Source organism: Trematomus bernacchii, unplaced genomic scaffold (assembly GCF_902827165.1).
Source record: "Trematomus bernacchii unplaced genomic scaffold, fTreBer1.1, whole genome shotgun sequence".
Classification (NCBI taxonomy): domain Eukaryota; kingdom Metazoa; phylum Chordata; class Actinopteri; order Perciformes; family Nototheniidae; genus Trematomus; species Trematomus bernacchii.
Genome location: NW_022987689.1, coordinates 6,113,277 through 6,127,560, shown reverse-complemented (window position 1 = coordinate 6,127,560; position 14,284 = coordinate 6,113,277). Strand labels below are relative to the sequence as shown.

At 41.3% G+C, this 14,284-nt stretch overlaps 1 protein-coding gene across 2 annotated transcripts in view; it reads right to left on the bottom strand.

Moving 5' to 3' along the window:
• Positions 1 to 12,976, bottom strand: part of ece2a (endothelin converting enzyme 2a) — a 72,891-nt gene extending 59,915 nt beyond the window's left edge. The window contains exons 1-2 of one of the 2 annotated variants that reach the window (XM_034137970.1): positions 12,696 to 12,976; positions 11,207 to 11,371 (exon numbers count right to left, since the gene is read on the bottom strand). In XM_034137970.1, coding sequence (XP_033993861.1) covers positions 11,207 to 11,366 — 160 coding nt within the window. In that variant the 5' untranslated portion in view covers positions 11,367 to 11,371; positions 12,696 to 12,976. Of the gene's footprint in view, positions 1 to 11,206; positions 11,372 to 11,454; positions 11,600 to 12,695 lie in introns of those variants that run through there. The other variant, XM_034137971.1, reaches the window with a different exon arrangement.
• Positions 12,977 to 14,284: the final 1,308 nt, after the last annotated feature.

Here is a 14,284-nt window from a genome sequence, read left to right as displayed (position 1 = left end):
GCTTCTGTATATCCTCACTCTATTAAAGATTTCATTTAAAAAAAGACATAACAAAAATGATTATCTGGTCAAGGAAACACACACACGTACACACAGGTGACTGAACTGTACAGTTGCCACGGCTGGCTTGCAGCAACAGTGCGTCACTGCAGAGTGCTAAATGCATTCGAGAGAACAATGACGCACTCACAGAGCTATTACCAGGCTGACAGGGCTTTCCCTGCTCACAGCTATGTGATGATAGGCTAATGACGCCATTCAGACTCTGAACACAGTGCATAGCTGTCTCTATGACGAACAACTGCATCAAGCGCTCCCAATTTATTTTTCTTTGACAAACAAGCACAAAGACCTTTAGGTAATGGTGCAGTATCTCTACAGTTTTACTCTCTTTCAACAAACAGTATAGTGTGTGTGTGTGTGTGTGTGTGTGTGTGTGTGTGTGTGTGTGTGTGTGTTGTCTACAGAAATTAGTAAAGGCTTAAGCACGACAAAATGTGCTCCAATGTCCCTTTATCAAACACATCTGTATTGTTTATTTTGTCATGTGTTTAGCCATATGCAGGATATGATGAGCACAATGACATCAGGTCTTTCTCTAAAAGCTTTATGAGTCTTTATGCTAGATGCTTTCTTACGTGGTGTAAAACAACATCAGGTGTACAAGGTCACAGAGAAGTGACTTTTTGTGCTGCGACATATGGTGATCGTCACTCAAACGGAAGCTTGTCTCTTGGTATTCATGACAAAGCGACTCTGAATACAGAGATGACCGCTCTTTGAGGGTGAGAAATGCACAGCGAGCTCCAGGATGACACTTCAGCTCCAGAGAGGAGACTTTGGCTGCAGATGCACCCTCTTAGCAGCCTCTCTTCCTTCCTACTCTCCCTTCCAACTCCTCCTCTCTGGCCGGGAGGGGGAGTAGATAGGGGACAGGGAGGAAGGGAAGAGAGAGGTGAGAGAGAGGGGAGGGAGGCAGTAAGGGTAATGTGATGTAGCAGTGTGCAGTGCAGACAGAGGAGCTGTGTGAATGCCAATAACCAATATATTCCCCAGCCTCAACAGACACTCGCACAGTTTTGTAAGAACATGGTGCTCGTAACATAAAACCAATGAATTTCCTGCAGACTATTTCCTCAGAGTGCCATGAAAGCTTACACTGAAATAATTCACTGAGAAATACGGTACTAATAAAATGTGACTGTTTTAGGTGGACTGGTTACGCAGAAAGATGCTGTGAACTGTACTGTGTACTGGGGTCTTAGAATAAAGACCATTTAAAAAGCTCCAGTTTAGTCAAAGTACAAATACACAATAATTTCACACTAACCTCTTGTGGTGTCATGAAATCATCTACCTCCACCCAAATTGGGTTCACCTTGAGGTGACCAGATTTCATTGGAATGACTTTTCACTGTTCAAAATGTCCCAATGAACACTCCTGACAGTGCCTCTGGTGGATTATCCAGCTTCTTGGGGACATTGTTTCCGGAGAGAGATGTTGCTGATGAAATTTGAAATGTGATGCTTCAACACTGCAAGCAACACAATCTAAATTCCAATCACCGCCTTAGTATTATTAGGGTGGAGGCAGATATCTCGGAGATACACGTCTCAAACCCCTGTGCACATTAAAAAAAATGGCATGGTTGTTGTTTTTGGGGAATTTGGGTAACCTGCCCCTTAATAGAGTCCTTTTTAAGTCATCAGATAATGTGGTAATCAACTCATCTCCTCATGTACAAAAAGAACATACTGTAAACAATTATCTCTAATTAAAATAATACTTTGTCCGTACAGTAAGTGTCTCCACTTATTTAACCATTATCTCCAATATGTGAAGTTATATGTTAGAGTATGGATCCCAGTCTTACTTATATCTCTGTTAAGCGTTATCACTTTACCCATCCCCATGTCTTTTACTTCTCTGTCCTTCATCCTCATCCAAACTCTCTTTCAACATGCAAACTAACCCTCACTACTACAGCACTTACAAATGTACATTACAAATGTAATCAAACTAGGTAGCCCGGTTGACTCATTATTGAGTGCCTCTATCTCACCAATGGCCATATTATTATTGTGAGTGAATGAGTCAGGAGTGTGTGTGTGTGTGTGTGTGTGTGTGTGTGTGTGTGGTCACTCACACAGTGCGCCTGCACAAGCCCTCTCACCAAGGGCGTTCAGTGTCACTGAGAACAGAGCCATTCTCTGATAAATAAAAAAATCCTTCAGATCCACACACACAGCAACCTCTACTGACGCTAACAGTTACACACACGCATGGAACCTGTGAGCATGTTTCTCTGTGTGCAGTCTACTGTATGACACACACACACACACACACACACACACACACACACACACACACACACACACACACACACACACACACACACACACACACACACACACACACACACACACACACACACACAACACACACACACACACACACACACACACACACACACACACACACACACACACACACACACACACACACCACACACACACACACACACACACACACACACACACACACACACTACACACACACACACACACACACACACACACACACACACACACACACACACACACACACACACACACACACACACACACACACACACACACACACACACACACACACACACACACACACACACACACACACACACACAGTAATAGATTTGATAATAAGATACCTTGTAATTGTCCCAGAACAAAGAAACTCCCACTGCGACACCACAAATACACATACACAGTACACTCACATGCACACAAGCGCACTCCCTCTGTGCTCTGTTTATCAGGGCCAGGCCCATCAATCATCTTAGCCTGGTTGCCCGGGTAACCCCGTTATTATTCAACACACGGAGCAACAGCTTGCAGAGAAATGTGTGTTTGTGTGTGTAGGTTCCCATTGGATAATAGGCAAAGCAGCCACTGATCCAGGCATCCTCCCTGTTCTGCATACCTGTGAGGGTGGACACACACACACACACACACACACACACACACACACACACACACACACACACACACACACACACACACACACACACACACACACACACACACACACACCACACACACACACACACACACACACACCACACACCACCACACACACACACACACACACATCACACACACAACACACACACACACACACACACAACACACACACACACACACACACACACACACACACACACACACACACACACACACACACACACACACACCAATTGGAGCATTGCTATCGCTCTATTAACATTTCACATTCTTCTCATGCCTATCACCCACACCGCCTCCTCCGCTCACATCCCACACTTGTGATTTTCATTCAACATTCTTCCGCCATTTTTGTATTCCCTGCTTTGCTGCATTTCATTCAGCTATCACCCCTATCTGCTAGCTCCCCCTCTTATTTTTCATTCACATTCTGCGGCTCTGAGGCTCATTCATATACAGCACCACTCCTTACAGCGGCAAAAAGTAGAAAGGAGGGGAGGGGGGGGGGGGGCGGGGATGGAGGCAGGGTTGCCCCTACTGACTTACTGACTGCTGCATACTGAGGGCTCCCTGAAAACAGCCAATCGTGATGCTGAGAAGAGGGGAGGGGGGATAGGAGAAAGAGAGAGAGGAGGGGATGGGGGGGTAAAAATCCCTCTGCTTCAAACGACCCTCTCTTCTTCCTCGTCTTTCATTCATTCATTTATTTACTCATTCATTTATCCAATCCTCCATTCACACAAAACACCTCATCTGCTGCAGTTCTGTATCTGCTGCAGATGTTACACCTAGGTAAATACAGACAGTGCGGGTGATACAGATGTTGTGTCATAGACAGTATATGTGGTGTGTGTGTGTGTGTGTGTGTGTGTGTGTGTGTGTGTTTGTGTGTGCACACGTAACTTACCTCTGGTTGAAGCCAGAGGACACTGCAGATTTCACAACCTCTACTCCCTTTTATATTCAGCTCAATTCATTTGCATTTGCTTGCTTACTATTCCATCGAAAACTAATACAACCTCATTGCTGTTCGTAATTACTCAACCAGACATGCCAATTCTCCTGTTCCATTAAGCAAGACCACGTCATCAGTCTGATCATCATGTAAATGTGTCAGAGCCTCTCAGACCTCGCAATCACTTCACAATTAGTTCATTGTTAATTATATAAAGCTGATATATTCGTTGAACACCGCTGTAAATAAGCTGGATGGAAACTGCCGGCACAAACTGGGGCAGTGACAGGGGGGGCAGGGTGATACAAGACTATCTGATCAGACGTGCCCCAGCCAGCGGGAAATGTCCGAGGCCTGTCTGCTGGTTCTATTATTCCCCTGAAAGCTGCCCGCTCTTCCCAGCCTCACTGCTGTTTTTATTCCAAGTGTTAGGAGAAGGTGTGTGCATGCCTGTGCAGACAGTGAGACATGGATGAAGCACCATATGGAATTAGAGGGGAGGATGAGTGAAAATGGATGGAGGAAAAGGACAGAATACAGGTGAGAGGTGAGGGAAAGAATATGTGAGGGATACCAGTGAGGGGAGAAAAGGTGGGGAAGGTCACATGGAAAAATGTAGGAACTCAGGTTGAGAAATGAGGGATTAACTTCCCGTGTGCAACAGCATATCTGATATCAGCTGGATCTTCTGACAGCTGCTGAGACATGACTCCTGACTTCAAATCTCTCTCACTCCACCCCCATGCTCTCTGTGTTGCCAGTGACTTTCCATCCCATCAGCATTTGGTGTGTGTGTGTGTGTGTGTGTGTGTGTGTGTGTGTGTGTGTGTGTGTATTTCTAACACTGCAGAAAAAGGGAAGTGAGGACTGTCACCTAAGATCTCCCTATTAACGCTGAAATAAAATCCTCCTGCACCGCCTTTATGTTCCTCCTGTGCCATGTGTGCTGCAGGTTTACAAACAAACAGTAAACTCTTACATGCGCGGCATAGTATCTTCACAGTGCACGTAGTGATATGGGCACACAAGTACACAAACATATGTAAGACACGTCAAATCATTGGAGATTTACTCAAGAGCGCAACTCTCAATATTGATACTGTTTATTACGTATTAAACACATTAAAGGGCCCATGTCATGCTTTTCCGGTTATTACCCGTCCCCTTGTGTATTATGAAGGTTTTTATGCATGTAAACGGTCTGCAGAGTCAAAAACCCTCAAAGTACACCCTGTAGGGAGTAAAACTCTAAAGACCTCCCCAAAATGCCTCGTTGGAGATTTCTCATTTTCCATTGTTTACTTCCTGGGTACTGTGACGTGTGAATACCTGGGCCAGAGGCCACACCCTCTGCCAGCATTTCACGAAACAAAGCTTCACAAACCTTTCAGCGATTCATGCCGGATATGTAGGCCTACAGCGTAGGGCACTGAAGAACGATGCTGTTCCTACTATGTTTGGACCAGCGGGAGATTCGGGTACACAACCTGTAAGTATTAATTGTTGTTTGTGTATTTATGATGTTTAAAACAAACAAGGTATCTACCACGACTGTTTAAATGGGTAAACGTTTTTCGGGCTACTAATTTGGGATCGCGGAGAAATGCTCTCCGCAGACCCATTCTCACAGCGTTATAAACCTTTTTCTTACTCAATATCAAGCCACACTTATTGTTTTTACTTCGGCTGTGAGTGTTTGTGTGTGCTCAGGATGAGTTTCGCTTGTTCTCGCTGTATCGCCGAGAGGCTCGTTGCTGCGATCTGCTGCGAGGAGCGGACAGGCTTCCGCTCCTCGCAGCAGATCGCAGCAACGAGCCTCTCAACGTCCCGACCAATCAGAGCACGCTGGGCTCACAGGGAGGGGGGGTCAGGAGCTCCAACAAGCCGTTTAGGACAGAGAGTGAATACCGGTGAATACACATACTTTACAGAGATGCTGTATGAGAAACCAATGTGAGTTTGAAAATTGCACAGTATAAATCTATTTTAGTAGACCTCAACAATGGAATTATGATCAGTAGAAATGGCCATGACATGGGACCTTTAAATACTGGGAAAAAACAATATATATCAGCCAGCAGCAGTGGCTGATAGATACTCAATAGATGTGCAAGTCTCTCCTGCCAATTTCTGAATGAGCCGTAGCTCAACATAATAGCCCATCAAGAGTTAGTTGGACTCCTGTGAAAAGTGTAGCTCCCACAGATCTCTACACAGTAAACACCTCCTCTCCATCTATATATAGATGGACTGATTCCTGACACACCGGTGGACATCTTTGATACCAAATACTGACAAGAAGTTAGAGGGGAGGGCAGTGGAGGCATAAGTGAGGCAATGGTCGAGGAAAAAGAGAGGGGAGACATCGAGGATGAAATAGAGGGAGTGAGAGAGCATCAGGAGGTGATGGAAGGCCGTGAGGGAGGGGCAGGGGGGGAGAAGGGCAGGGTGTGAGGAATGAATGAGCAAGATGGTGCGTGCAAGAGGCAGAAAGGGTCAGTGACGGAGGAGAGACTTTAAATTGTTGCTAGCATGCGGTAATGTTCCTTATAAAAAGGCATAATGTCATTGTTGTCAAGGCACTGGGCCATACATAGTTACACAACAGCTGACTGACCAGTCACACTCATGGTGTTTCACTATTCCTCTGCCAATAAACACCGTTAACATCACCCCCAGGAGCTGGAGGAGCCCAAAGGGACTGGGCACTGATGTGAGTGGGTGAGCTAAATAGAAGCAGCAGTGCAGGATATTTAGGGAGGGTAAAACACACCCTATAAGTCTATTACATGCACAGTGGGGCGGCACTCAAAAGGATTTTCATTATCAATTTATACTCTCTGTTAATCGTTTGTCTTAAATATAAAAAGAATAGAGGACTATGTAAATTAAAAGATGTCAAGAACAAAATATGGATAAATTCATGCACGCAGTTCGAAAATCGCTACCAAAACTACTGAATAATACCCAGCGGGCAGCACAGGCTATAAGCCTCTCCTATGCAACAAACCAATGACTTCAACTTGCATTAAGAAAACATACAGATGAAGCCATCAGTGGTTAAATATTAAATACATTTTTTAAATACAGACTGTACAGAACATTTTGTGCATGTGTCTGCATGAGTTTTGTTCTGAGAAAGCCTCATTTGCTATCCTTCTGAATTACTTATTTGACATGACCAAGCACTTCAGAAAAAAAATCTGATTCTGAAATGTGTGCACTGATGGCAAGACACACCAAAAACATGTTTTAGAAGTGCTTTGGTCCACAGAAAACACATGTTCTTGGTGTGCCTGTGGAGATTTTGCAACATGCCCTCTAAACCTGGTGCACTGATGTAAACATGGAAGGAACATGGTATGCAGTACGGTACTCCCAGGAAACCAGCACACACACACATACTTACACACACTCACACACCTCAGCTCCACTCAGTGCAGAAGAACAGAGCAATTACATCATCACCCCTCGCCTTAGGGAGCGAGGCATGAGCGCTGACCACTGAGAGACATGGGGTCATTACATCACTGGCAGCAGCCTGAAGCAAGCCATAAAAGAACGAGGAAGAAAGAGCGGTGGCTGTGTGTCAGGCGGGAACTAGACGGTGTGTGTGAGGTGATCATCACTAATGCTCCGTAATGTTGCCCACAGGTTACGTGGAGGGTCAGGCAGTGCTTGACGCAATGCAGTGACACACATCCCCCCCGGGCCTTTAGTCCGTACCGAGCATTGTTATGTCACATTATAATGCCATATGTGACACATGAAGTGATTTTATAATAACGTTCCATTATCATCAATACTGGAGTTTACATTCCAACTCAAAACTGGAATGTGCAGGTGGTGTTTTGTTGCACAAACACGTGTCTTATAACTGTGGGCCTATTGATAACCCCTCCTACTTCCATATTTCTGTACATTTACATGCACTTTTACCCTTGGTTCTTCATATTACTATGCCAATAAATGATACTGCCCTCTAAATAAGCAACTCTAAATCATTTTAAAGGCAGAGACAACACTGACCTCATGCCATTGTGGAAAAGTGGGAGTCTGAGTGGGCAGTGCAGCTTCGACACTGGATGTGCTATTATGAATGATTTTACCACCTCTTAGTCATAAGGGACTAGCAGATCAATACTGTATGTACTCAAAAAACACAGTTAGCGTTTTTTTTCCAGTGCTTTTGTAAAAGCAGGTATATAAAAAAAAACATATTATTTTAACAAGTGTTCTGTCTAACACATGAGGACAAGATAGAGTGAACATGAGAACTGTATCTGTAGATACAAACTGAAAACATAAAACAGGTCCTAAATAGATACTTATGATGCCCAAATGTATGATCATGAAGAAACATGAGATCACGTACTATTGGGTGGCTCAATTACCGGATTTTGAACAAAAAGGAATATATCTATATCAGGCTTTGAATAAACCAAGAATAATTATAAATCATAGTCAAGTAGAATTATTATGATCCTAATGCCAACATCAAGTTGGTCAGTGACCAAAATGGATTCAGTAGTGCCACAATCTCTATTGATCCAAACATAAAACCGAAGAGATCCCACTAATGTTTAATCATGCATGCTCGGATAATGAAAGTCACTTTATTTAGTTTTATTTCAGATTATCACAACTCCATACATACAGAGACAGCACAATCAATCCTAACTTCAAGACTATAACCAGATAATCCTGAGAGCTCATGACAATGACAGAGGCTTACAGAGAGGCAGAAGAGGGTCCCTGAATGCTGACTGTCTTGAGAAAAAGCAGGTGTAAATAAGGCGGGGGACGAGGACAGAACAGGTAAAAGCAGGTTTTTGACAATATACATGCATGAAACTGAAAGAAACATTTATGGCAAATACAGGTATAAACCGAGGAAGGAGAAAGACATCAAAATGGTCATCATCATGCAGGGCTCCAGCTGTCCTCATCTAAGCCCTCCTCCCTCCCTTATATCTTCCTATCAGTGCTGTACAGATTGTCTTAATGGAAATGACCTCCATCTGAGACAGTTGAGTGGCCCAAACCTGATTAGTTATTTACCTCACTTCCATCTCTCCTTTCTAGGCACTGTGGCGCCTCAATTCTTCCTTTACGTCTTCCCTCCTCTCTGCCAAATTGTGCCTCGGTCCTGCTATAGTGATGGTAATTTATTGTGTCATTTTAAACGAGAAAATAGTCCCTCTGGATTTACCGATTTGACAAGTGAGGGTAGCAGGGAAACGTGCGCAACCGTGGCAAGCCTTTAATCAAACGTGGTGATATCTAAGTTATTTTAAGAGCTCCTCATGCCTTTACTACACGTGAGGATTTACACATCTTCACAGTGGGCTCCCTGATGTAACTGCCTATCTGTGCATGTGTCCTCCAAGTCCTCCAGGAGGGGTGCGATATATTGGCTTATAATTGGTTTATATCAGTGTGCAGAAAGCGGTGTGCACTGGTGTTGCCTGCTGCAGTGCAACGCAGGAGAGAGGCAAGAGAAGATATTTTATATATCAGACTCCAGAGTGTCTGAGCCCACTCACGCCTGTGCTGTAGGTGTGACGCACACTGAAAAAGTGAGGCTGCATACTTTCTCTGTCCGTCTGTCTGTATGTCAATGCTCCTCACATTGTTTTGACAAGCGTGGCTCCAGACCATCATCATCTACATTTTAAAAAAAGATCTCCAGCTATAATTAAGTTGTCTGTATACCGGCACTGTAGTTTTAAACAGGAATTACATAGCAAAACACTGAGGTTTTGATGAGTAAAGATCTCAAAACACACACATTTCTGACACACACAAACTCACGTGCCAACAAGGCTCACATTGGGAGAACAAAATAGACCACCAAATCCCTCTATATTTCTGTTCAGGTATTACAGTTACAACAAAATCTGTGTATAACTCATCCTGATGATGAACAAAAAAACATGTTACTGAAAAATATTTATTTGAAACATCCAGAATCTGTATTTCATATTGAGAGCTTGTGTTCTTTTGATCACGAAATAATAAATAAAACAAATCACTGTAATGAACAGCTCAAAGCAGCACACTCTTTAGAATCATCACTGGGCAAATCAATATTTAATATAGAAATGATGAAGAGATAAATTCGTACTCTGGCTTTGAATAAATATCTAAATCAATCCACCAGATTTTAGCTGTTAAGCCAATTGCTTTAGATTTAGCTCAAATTACATACAGTTCTACTCTATGTTTAGCAGTCACAACATCGTGTTCCTGCTTCACATGTTTTACTGAGCAGCAGGGTCTTTTGGAATCAGGTACTGCAGGTAATGCTTGGTGCTCCAGAACTGATTCTATTTGTAAGGGATTGATGACACCTTGTGGACAAGTTGGGAAATTTCACTCCAAAGCCCAACTTTCTTGAGCAATAAATTGTCGCTTTGCTAAAAAATGATGGCAAACTAAGCTCATCTTCCCTTTACAGAGAGAATACAGAATATGTTGTATGATTATATACCACAAAGCTAATAGGATTTTCTTTCAATGCATCTTGTACATCAGTTAAGAAACCAGAATCTAGTTTAATATGTCTCAAAAGATAAAGAGTAGGGACGAGTATTGATCTTTACTATTTTCTTCGGTATCGACTGAACTGTGTCTTTTTTAAAGACTACAAACATCTGTCCATTTCCCAAAAATGTAAAGATAGTAAGATAACATTGGCATGTAAAAAGTGTAGCTACTTTGTCAAACGAAATGTGTTTAACACATAAACAAGTTTTCATGTCACAGGCAACATATCTAACAAACAATTATTACGATTATGGCTCATAATAAATCTGGTGAGGCATTGCCAACAGAAATTCGTATTTTTACCACATACAGTACAGGTGTCAAATCAGTAAATACTTTATAGAAATAAAAGTACTACGGCCTTTTCTACTACACCAACCAGAAGGAAGAGTCTATAACAATGGCTGCCTAGGAGTTTTTTTTTTTAAGTATAGTGATGCTAATGACAGCATTGACAGCCATACTAAATTAATTCAACTCTCATGACAGACGGTCACGGACACTTTCTCCTTTGACACCAGAACCAAGAGAGATGACAGGAAGAGGGCTCAGAGCAACAACAGTTATTAGCTTGACTCTAACAGGGAAACCCCAAAATGGAGACAGTAGTCCAGAAGGATTTAGAGTGATGTATACACTTTGTACCTCATACAATCAGTATAACAATAACAAACTCACCAAGTATTAGTATAGAGTCTTCTTGCTTGACGTGTTTTGCCAGAAGGTGCTTGAATTTGGAAAAGCAGCCCAACCAGTCAAAACTCTGCTCCGTCTTGTATCTTTCATCCCAGTAGTCAATGTCTTTGTACCTGGAGTTATCATCCGGCAGGTAGTCCATATTCTCTGTGATGTAACAATGAAAACAAAGACATCAGAATAGAATCCATTTCAGAAAAAGAAGAACTGCTTTTACTGTGTACATCTACCTGTTTCAATGCCAGGCTGTCAATTTTCCTTTGCTTAGTTTATATCAGGTAAAATGTGAAGATACCGCCCAAATGCCAAGAGGTCTATAACATAACCAAATAACAATTCAGTTTGTGATTCAACTCAATTCCAAACACTTTATTCTTAGAGGCTAGATAAGACATGTGTCTGTAGCCTACATGGTATATCCCATTATTCAAAGAACTACTGATCTATGCAAGATGAAATTTGAAGCCAGAAGCAGAGTAGTACAGTAACATAATAAACAAACAAAAACATATATTATAACATTTCTTTTTTTAAAGGAGCTGTACAGAGTGTACCATTGACAATTATATAAGAAGATAATATTAGTCCAAAATGTAAGCTGTAAATATTTAGACCATAATAATGATCTATCCTCTATTATTTGGTTGTTTATAATTTGGATAGGTCGATTTATTTTGTGTTCATTTCATAGTTAATCTGATGCTCCCTTACAGGCCTCACTGTTCTTACCACTTTCTTATCTGCAGGTTTTTTTTAAGCAAGACGTTATAGTGATTGAGAATTACTTATTGACAGTGCTTACTCACAGTAGTTTAAGTTGTATTCTATGTGAATGGTTTATGTAGCGTAACGTCTGTGATGGTTGTTTATTTTAGCTGCCTGCAAAAGTTATGGCTATCCTTTTCCTAAATACTTCAGTTTGTGATATTTTTGGGCTATTATTACTCGCGTATGACTGTAGGAAGCTGCATTGCTTACTACACACACGCTACAAATGCAGCTAACCTTTTCTACAACCACCTTTTATTCATAGTGGTAGCAGTAGATCATATTTTACCTGACATAAACACATAATTGTTTCTCTGTAAGGTTCACTGAGAGTTAAAACTCTCTCCGGTGGCTTCGTAAAGTTTCACCATTCAACTAATTAGCTTTATGTCTACTAGTGAGGTCTGAAATGAAATGGGTCTTTAAGCCGCGGTGCTAAAGTAAGTGTAGTGAGATAAGATAGTGAAACGAGCACAAACGTTATCAATTTAAGCATGCGTTAACACAATAAATAGAAACTTTAGGGTTGTGTTGTCGTTTTGAACTCCCTCGCTGTACACTATCCGGTGCATGGCACTGCGCATGCGTACTTTGTATCGCAGGCAGTTCAATTCAAATGGTTTCTCTATACAGTTGATTTAAAACTGTAACACATCCTAGAAATAATTTTCTTTGGATTGCATAGTATTATTTGGCTACTTACGAGTTCCTCGTTTCCACCAGTGACTCTTGAATCAGTAAAAACGCCGGGGCGCGTAACTGTGCCAAAATCCACGTGTTGTAGTTTCCCAGCCTTAAAGCTACAGTGCTGCAGACAGTGAGGGTGCGCAGTTACTAATGCAATAATCTATAGACAATGTTTTACTAGATAGATAATAGATCATAATGATATTTATAACTGATCTGATTACATCTACGACTGGTGCATTAGATTTGAAGGTAGGTATAGGTCATTTCGGAGAAACCAGCTCGAGTGCGCTAGAATTTGAAAATATACAGCCGGAAGAAATCTGCTACTTCCTTACAGAGCCCCTCCTCCAACACACACGAACGCGCACATGACCAATGAGGGCACGAGATAAGTTTGTGCACAGATGGAAGGCTGACAGGCAGGTAGGCCATCCAGTTATTTTAGCCGGGCCGGCTAAAATGATTGGTCGTGCTTTTTACAGTACTACGGCTACATACTGATATACAGTACACCTGAACATCAGCAGGAGAGGACTCTTTAAAGTAGAGACACTACATACTGAAATACACCTAAACATCAGCAGGAGAGGACTCTTTAAAGTAGAGACACTACATACTGATATACTGTACACTACACCTGGACATCAGCAGAAATGTAAAAAAAAATCTACTTTTGCTGGTGCTGTTGCATTTAAAATCAAATAGTTGACTAAAACAAACTTGAAAGAAATCAAATACATAGTGTTGTTTTTTCATTTGTTTATATTTATTATGATAATTGTTGAATGCAAACTTTGTCAACAAGGTAATAAAGTAAGTACTGAAGTAGCTTTAAGTCAGTGTATTGATCAGGGCAGAGCCAGGTGAGCTAAAGTCACTCAATACAAAGGTAACTAGACAAAAACAGGAGGAACAAACGAGAAAGAATTCTAGTGTTATTTTGAATTTGAATGTCTTTGTATTGATTGTTATTATTAGTTGAATTCTTAGACTAAATCTCTGGTGACTTGAAATTAAAAGCAAGAAGCTAAACTTAGACAGGAGAAACAAACGTGAAATAAATCAAACGTGTCAGTATTGTTATCATTATCATTATTATTTTTATATTGATTGACAAGACTTTAACTTAACAAGAAAACAATGGACTAAACATAAATATAGAAATGTACTATTAAGTAAATATGAAAAATATAAGATACATATAAAAATTGACTATTAACTAAACATGATAAATATAACATAAATATAAAAATGAACTCAATGTCAATGTCAATTAATTGAGTCGACAATGTATTGCCTTTAAAAACCAATGTTCTCAAATCAATGCAAAACTGTTGATGTTTTTGGTGGAAAACTTCTTGAGTGTTTTCAATTGCTTCCATATCATTTTCTAAATGACTCCTAATCAATGCAGCATTGTCTAACATTGTCCACCTTATATTTTATATGTTTATGTTTCCAATAGCTTCCAAACCATGTGGTATTTCATAACAATAACCAAACAATGGTCTTTCTATTTTATCTAATATTAAAGAGTGGACGCAGCTAAATGTATTGGCTCACATTGGCAATCACAAACCTGTACCCCCATCCTCCCATCCT